This window comes from Primulina huaijiensis, chromosome 14, assembly GCF_012295235.1.
Source record: "Primulina huaijiensis isolate GDHJ02 chromosome 14, ASM1229523v2, whole genome shotgun sequence".
Lineage (NCBI taxonomy): Eukaryota > Viridiplantae > Streptophyta > Magnoliopsida > Lamiales > Gesneriaceae > Primulina > Primulina huaijiensis.
Genome location: NC_133319.1, coordinates 9,695,280 through 9,703,410, shown reverse-complemented (window position 1 = coordinate 9,703,410; position 8,131 = coordinate 9,695,280). Strand labels below are relative to the sequence as shown.

Below are 8,131 nucleotides of genomic sequence, written 5' to 3'. Positions count from 1 at the left end.
TTCATTGACAACTCTCGATATGCCAATGGTTGTCGAATCGGTCGGGATATATGAGTTGAAAAGACCGTACTGTACGCTAACCATAATTGAATGGTTCTTGCAGGCACTATCATTTGATACCTAGGGAATCATGTAAGCAATGCTGCTAGGCGTTTAACATGATTGGTTGGGTACTATCAGACTTGAGTTCTGACGTTCTTATTATCAAGGAGTTGATAATTAAGAATGGAGCAATTGGGGTATGCTCGTATAAGGACATGTTTAGTCCGAATCAAATGGAGATGTGAACCCACGGCTAGTTGTATCAGTGAACCATTGAGGGCCACACAAGTACTAGCTTTCTAGATCCCGTTGAGAAGTAAAATAGTTCAATGTGCTGAACGGCTTATAAATGAGTTTATAAGCGTAAGGAAAAATAGAAGTATGACTTCTATGAGGGAAATATAACTTTTAATTTGTGAAAGTGTTCATAAATTAAAAGTTGGCCAAATAAATAATGTATTTGAAAATTGTGATTTTCATAAACAATATTATGGACTAAATTAAATTAATTCAAGTGTTGAATTAATTAAACACTAGTGGACCTAGTAGAGTCCAAGTAATTAAATTAATTCAAGCGTTGAATTAATTAAATAACATTGGGTCTTGTAGAGCCCAATTGAAATTATTATTTATACTAGTGGGCTTGAGTAAATTCAAGTAAGGTTTAATTGGGCTCAAATTTGTTTGAGACAATTAAATTAAAGTCCATGGACTTTGTAATTGTTACAAGCCCTGTTAGGTTTTGCATGCTTGAGAGGTGAAGATTTGGTGACTACTTTTTCATTAAAAAATTGCATGGCATGCTAAAAGTGTTTTTAACTTTTTCAAGCACCAAGACAACTCATTCACTCCTTCATTTTGCATGCCTTGGCCGAAATTTTCACTCACACATTCTCTCCATGCTCTTTCAATTGTTGAAGAAAGCTCTCACTTCTCATCGAAAAATCCTCTTACATTTCTAGTGCAAAATAAGAGAGGATCTTCCTAGTTGGTGGTGGGCTTGATTTTATAACAAGGAGTGTTCAAAGGGAGGCTTGTAGATTGTCATCCTTGAAGAGCTTAGTTGTTTATCAACTAAGTTGGAGCCAAACATCAATCTTAAGAGATTGATAGGTATATTTTCTAAACACACTATGTATGACATATTTTGTGTTTTTGTATGTGCTACACATCTTAGTAGAGGGTGTTCGAATTTCTTGTTGAAAAACAATTTTTTTTAAAAAAACTTCCGTTGCGCATTTGAACACCTTAAATAGATCTCTTTCAAGTAGTATCAAGAGCTATGGCTACTATTTTGTGTAGCTTATACATGATATTATATTGAGGTCGATTTCTAACCGCATGAGATGATTTGTTGCAACGAATTCAAGGCCGAATTGGAGCAGGTTTTGGGCAGCAAGTTGTTGCCCATTTCGGGCAGCAAGGGCTGCCCGAACAGCCCCCCTTCGAAAATTAAAAAAAATAAAAAAAGTTTTGTAAGTTGGCCGAAATCCGACGACGGAGCTCCGGCGACGGCGATGACGACTAGGGTTTCCAAAAGTGTTTTGGATTATCAAAGTGTCATGGGCCTTGATGTTGTTGGGCCATTAGATGGCTAACATATTTGTGAATTTTAAATAAGCCAAAATATTTTTGGTGAAAAATGTGTTTTTGGGCCCTTAAGTTTAAAATTACAAAAGTTGCAAATATTTTCTCATGATATAAATAATTGAAGTTGGACTTTAATTACTTATAGTAAATTGTGATTTACAAGAAATTCGGTTATAAATAAATTAATTAGAAAGTAGACAAAGGTGTTTGTATACTTTGTTAATTTAGTTTATAATCGTGGCGGTTAGTGATTGGATAGAGATATATAATATTGGATCAATTAATTATTGTGATAATTAATTGATGGTGTATGATATGTGATATTATGCATGAAGGATGATCAAAAGTCCAAGCTCAATTCGCTAGGTGTATGCTAGGATATTTTGTGTTGAATGATTGTAATAATTATCAAATTTAAAGTGGGCTTGGTTTATGGCCCGTTCCCACCCCCATGAGATGTATCCCTATTTGCCATTGATATTTATTTGTAAATATTAGTATAGTGAAATATCAAGATTGGAAAATGGTGGCCTTGATGATTATGAAGATCGAAGACATGTAAGTATTGGAAGCTAGTGTAATAGTTGCATTTGCATCGCATGCATTTCCCTAGGATTGGACCTAGGCCCGTGTTTAGCTCACACGGGCCATTAGTATTGGGGTGATTGATCATCCTTGTTTGTTTACTGTTTATAATATATGCATGATATGTTATAAATAATGAGTATGTGCGTTATTAGTTGATAATAACAAAGTTGCATGAATCCGGCAAACATACGATCAAACATGGCAAGCTTTTAAATAAAATTAATGATGACTCCTTTCAAAAATTAAAATCCCTCATTTTGAATAAGATTCAAAATTAATATCAAGCCCGAAAAGAGGAATTATAAATCTGTTTATAATTTCCATGTCTTCCATCGACAATGGGTGCATGATGAACGCTACCCGTGCTCGGGGCTCGGCTCATAATATTGGGGAGGTCCTGGGTGCCGGAAAGCTGTGACATCCATTGACATGGTGTGTGAATTACATGGAACTCTCATGATTTTGGCTCATATTATTGAGGAAACTCATGGGACCGTCCATTAATGTTCAACATCGATGGGTAAGGCTTGACACGTAAAGATGAACGACGTCATATTATTGGGTCGTAATCAAACGTGAGACAAAAGTTTACGTTAAGGGTTGCATTGTGATGTAATTGGAAACTACCTTTTAGGAATTGTAATTGGCTGATATTATTCGGGATCATAATTCGCTAATTGGACCTTACGTACCTACTGAGAAAAGGAGTTTCTCGTTTTCACTAGAGGGTATTGAAAATATCAAAACAGTGGGAGCGAAAATTTATAAAATAAAAGTCCATACTTTATATGATGCGAACACGGATGTGCACGTCCCAAGGAAAGCATGGGATCCCTTAGAGTTACCAGCGGGACCAATCACGAGGGGACGACTGACGAAGTTTAAAGAGGCGTTACATGGGCTTATGAGCAAGGAAGAAGGACTTACAAGCAAGGTGCAAAGTGCTGAAGGGTTCATGATGCATGGGAATAAGTTTGGGAGCCAAAGGAACATTATTCAAGTGATAAATGAAGAGGAGGCCAGCAGCTTCGGCGCCCGAGCTGCCAGACATTACCGCCCGAGCGCCACACTCACTGTCCAGAACGTGAACTCCAGAAGCATCGGCGCCCGAGCGGTAACATTTTACCGCCCGAGCGCGACCTGTCCAGAAGAGCTCGCGCTCGAGCGGTAGAAACCCGCGCCCGAGCGCCGGCCGATCGCGAGAAAATCTTTAGTTCCTATTTTAGAGTTTTAATTATCTTGGTAACTTGATTTTGAGTATCTTTTTGATTTGTAATCAATATATGGACGAATTTTGGGATTGTAAAACATTAATTCAGATTATTATTGAGTTTATAAAACTTTTCTTTGAGAATTCTCTCAAAACAAGCTTAAGTTTCGTTATAACTTTTGCGTCGTATCAAATCAAACTTATCAAAAGATTTATCTTTTGTGGCGTTTGTCAATCGAATATCACGAGGGTTGTCAAGGACGAGTTCTTTGGAGGTTTTCTTGAACGCGATTGTTCCTATCGTTGATTAATTGTTGCTAGGCCGTGTGATCTAGAGCCGATTATCACACCTATCAATTACTTGTTTCAAAGATCGGGACGAAATCAAAGATCTCGTGGGCGGGATCGTATCAAGTGGTATCAGAGCATTTGGATTTTGATTCAAGTAAGCGTATCCGTTCAATTCCTCGTAGAATTTTCAATACCGATTTTCGTGTAGTGATTTCTACGTATTTGTTGAATCTAAAAAAAAAAAAAATTTCGAGGTTACTGTTCACTGCCGGTTTTACTGTTTTGGTACTGTTCATATTCGGAGTTACTGTTCATTCGCCTGAGTTACTGTTCACCCGAAAAAAATTTGAATATGGTGTTTGTTGAATTTTAGCGCTTATATTTCCGCGTTAAGTTTGTCCTTGTCATTTAGTCGCATTTTAGTCAATTTCCAAAGTTGCTTCTTCTTGTGTGATCTAAGTGAGTCGAATTTCAAGCGTCACAGGATTGATCTCTTAAGTTTGATACGTGGAAGCCACGAGACTTAAGCGCCCCTTGAGAATTCTCACTTAGAGTGAAAATATTTGAGTGGAGCGAATTTTCATTGGAGTGATTTGTGAGGTTTTGAGGTGAGGAAAAAAGACGAGTGCGAGTGAATTTCTTTGGAGTGATCATGAGCATTTGGGTGAGGAACATATTGTTTTCTACTAACGTTTTCTTGCAGGTACAAACTGAAATTAAATGGAGAGGGAGGTAGGAGATAGTTCGAACCCGGGGTTATCTAAAGTACAAATGGAGGCGTTATTTGGGCATTTTAGTAGGATGTTGAAGGTTGAGATGGAGCCATTACATGAGCGGTTGGATAGGCTTGAGGTTAGTACGGGTGGAAAAAAATCAAATCCTAAAAATATGGGTAGAGAAGAAGAAGAGGAAGAGTTTGATTTTGGAGGAGAAGAGGAGAGCCAAAATGATAATTGGGGTAGGAATGGAAGAGGTAAAGGAATTGGTAGAGGTAGAAGAGAAGCCGTTCGGGGTAGATATGATGGGAATAGGGAAGATGGTAATATGGGTAGTATTAAGATGAAAATCCCTTCGTTCCATGGTAAATCTGATCCGGAGGCATATTTAGAGTGGGAAAAGAGGGTAGAGTTTGTGTTTGAGTGTCACCACTATTCCGAACAAAAGAAGGTGAGGTTGGCGGTGGTTGAATTTTTAGACTATGCTCTCATTTGGTGGGATCAATTAGTGACCACTAGGAGGAGGTACAATGAGAGGCCCATAGAAACTTGGGATGAGATGAAGAGAGTGATGAGAAAAAGGTTTGTGCCCAACCACTACTATAGGGAGATGTTTAAGAGGCTACAAACTTTAAGGCAAGGGGTGAAGAGTGTTGAGGACTACTATAAGGAGATGGAAGTAGTCATGATTAGGGCTAATATTGAGGAAGATAATGAGGCGACGATGGCTCGTTTTCTTTGTGGTTTGAACAGGGAAATCCAAGATCAAGTTGAGCTTCGGCACTACTTGGATCTAGACGAAATGGTGCAAATGGCCATAAAAGTGGAGCAACAACTCAAAAGGCGTGGAGTTGGCCGCACCAATCAAACCGGAGGTTCATCATCTTCATGGCGATCAAATGTGGTGAAGCGTGAGGAGAATAAGGTGGTGAGCAAGCCCAAATTTGAGACCAAACAAGAGGCACCTAAGCAAGGAGTGCAAGGTAAATCTGAAACTCCTTCTAATCGATCTAGAGATACTAAATGTTTTAGGTGTCAAGGGTTGGGTCATATTTCTAGTGAATGTCCTAATAAGAGGGTGATGATTTTGAATGACTATGGTGAGTATGAATCTCATAGTGAGGGTGATGATGATGATGAGATGCCTGCATTAGAGGATCCTGACGAGGGTTATGAGGCGGTTGTTGGAGAAGCACTAGTGACTAGGCGTATCATGAGTGCCCAAGTCAAGGAGGAGGAGACTAACCAAAGGGAAAACTTATTCCATACTAGATGTTTTGTAAATCAAAAGGTTTGCAATTTAATCATAGATGGGGGGAGTTGTACTAATGTGGCTAGTTGTGAGATGGTAGAGAAATTGGGTTTACCTACATTAAAGCACCCTCAACCATATAGGCTTCAATGGTTGAATGATTGTGCGGAAGTGAAGGTGACAAAACAAGTGCTAGTGCCTTTTTCTATTGGGAAGTATGTGGATGAGGTCTTGTGTGATGTGGTACCTATGCATGCTTGCCATATCTTGTTGGGTAGACCTTGGCAATATGATAGGCGAGTGACACATGATGGGTTCAAGAACAAGTATTCATTTGTGTTGAAAAAGGAGTCCATTGTTTTACTTCCTTTGTCCCCAAAGCAAGTGTTGGAGGACCAATTGAAAAAAAAGAGGAGAGATGAGGCCGAAAAAAAGAGTGAATTAAAAAGTGAGATGGCCTTTGAAGATAAAAATGAAATGGCTGAAAAAAAGAGTGACAAAAAAAGTGAGATAGCCATACAAAAGAAAAAGGAGAGGAAAGAAAATGAGGGAAAAGAAAATGAGAGGAAAGAGGCCAAAAAGAAAACATACATGGCCCAAAAAAGTGAGTTGAAGCAATTGATGCACACACGTGAACCACTTGTGTTGATTCTTTATAAAGAGATCCTCTTTAACACAAGTGATATAGCCGGGTCCCTTCCGAGCATTGTTGTTTCACTTTTGCAGGAATTTGATGATATATTTCCGGAGGAGCTACCTCAAGGGCTACCACCATTGAGGGGGATTGAGCACCAAATTGATTTGGTGCCCGGGAGTGCATTACCAAATCGTCCGGCTTATAGGAGCAATCCGGAGGAGGCTAAGGAGCTTCAACGACAGGTAAGTGAGTTGTTAGATATGGGTTTTGTGCGTGAGTCCATGTCCCCTTGTGCTGTGCCTGTTTTGTTAGTTCCTAAGAAAGATGGTTCATGGCGTATGTGTGTGGATTGTAGGGCAATCAATAACATCACCATTAAGTATAGGCATCCCATACCTAGACTAGATGATATGTTAGATGAATTGCATGGTGCTTGTATCTTTAGCAAAATTGATTTGAAAAGTGGTTATCACCAAATTAGGATGAGGGAAGGTGATGAGTGGAAAACTGCTTTTAAAACCAAGTACGGGTTGTATGAGTGGATGGTGATGCCATTTGGCTTAACTAACGCTCCTAGCACCTTTATGAGGTTAATGAACCATGTCTTGCGTGCATACATAGGGAAATTTGTTGTTGTTTACTTTGATGATATCCTAGTATATAGCAAAGACTTGGATGAGCATGTTGATCACTTGAAACTTGTGCTAATCACACTAAGGGCTGAAAATCTATATGCTAACCTAAAGAAATGTGATTTTTGTACAAGCAAACTTGTCTTCCTTGGTTTTGTGGTAAGCTCACAGGGGATACAAGTGGATGAGGACAAGGTAAGTGCTATTCGAGATTGGCCATCGCCTACTACTTTTGGTCAAGTCCGAAGTTTTCATGGACTTGCAATCTTCTATAGGAGGTTTGTGAAGGATTTTAGCACATTGGCAGCACCCATGACAGCGGTGATCAAGAAGAACGTTCCATTCCATTGGGGCGAGGAGCAAGAGAAGTCTTTTAATACTATTAAGCAAAAATTAATTAATGCTCTATTACTTGTTTTGCCTGACTTTGCTAACACGTTTGAAATTGAATGTGATGCTTCAGGTGTAGGTATCGGCGGAGTTTTGATGCGAGGGGGACGGCCCGTGGCGTACTTTAGCGAGAAACTTAATGGAGCCGCCCTGAACTATCCCACGTATGATAAGGAGTTCTACGCACTTGTGAGGACTCTAGAGACGTGGCAGCACTATTTGAGGCCTAAGGAGTTTGTGATTCATACGGATCATGAGTCTCTAAAGCACCTTAAGGGGCAACAAAAGCTGAACAAGCGGCATGCCAAGTGGGTGGCATTCATAGAGACATTCCCCTACATAATAAAGTACAAACAAGGTAAGGAAAATATAGTGGCCGACGCACTATCACGAAGGTACTTACTTTTCTCTACCTTGGAGTCTAAAATATTGGGGTTTGAGCATGTCAAGGAGTTGTATGTGCTAGATGACGATTTTAAGAATGAGTTTGAAACTTGTATGCATGGTCCACATGATAAATTCTATTTGCATAATGGTTTCTTGTTTAGAGAAGATAGGTTGTGCATCCCTAGATCATCCGTTCGTGAATTACTTGTTAGGGAGGCACATGGGGGTGGTTTGATGGGACACTTTGGTGTGGCAAAAACTTTAAGTGCATTGCATGAACATTTCTATTGGCCACACATGAAGCGTGATGTTGAGCGTGTTTGCGATAAGTGCATAACTTGTAGACAAGCTAAGTCTAGGACACAACCACATGGATTGTATACACCACTTCCTGTT

At 39.4% G+C, this 8,131-nt stretch overlaps 1 protein-coding gene across 1 annotated transcript in view; it reads left to right on the top strand.

The window, feature by feature from the left end:
* Positions 1 to 4,996: 4,996 nt before the first annotated feature.
* Positions 4,997 to 8,131, top strand: part of LOC140957112 (uncharacterized) — a 6,928-nt gene continuing 3,793 nt past the window's right edge. Inside the window, exons 1-3 of the mRNA XM_073414245.1 lie at positions 4,997 to 6,112; positions 6,263 to 6,568; positions 6,647 to 8,131. The exon at positions 6,647 to 8,131 is cut by the window's right edge and continues 443 nt beyond it. Coding sequence (XP_073270346.1) covers positions 4,997 to 6,112; positions 6,263 to 6,568; positions 6,647 to 8,131 — 2,907 coding nt within the window. The remainder of the gene's footprint in view (positions 6,113 to 6,262; positions 6,569 to 6,646) is intronic.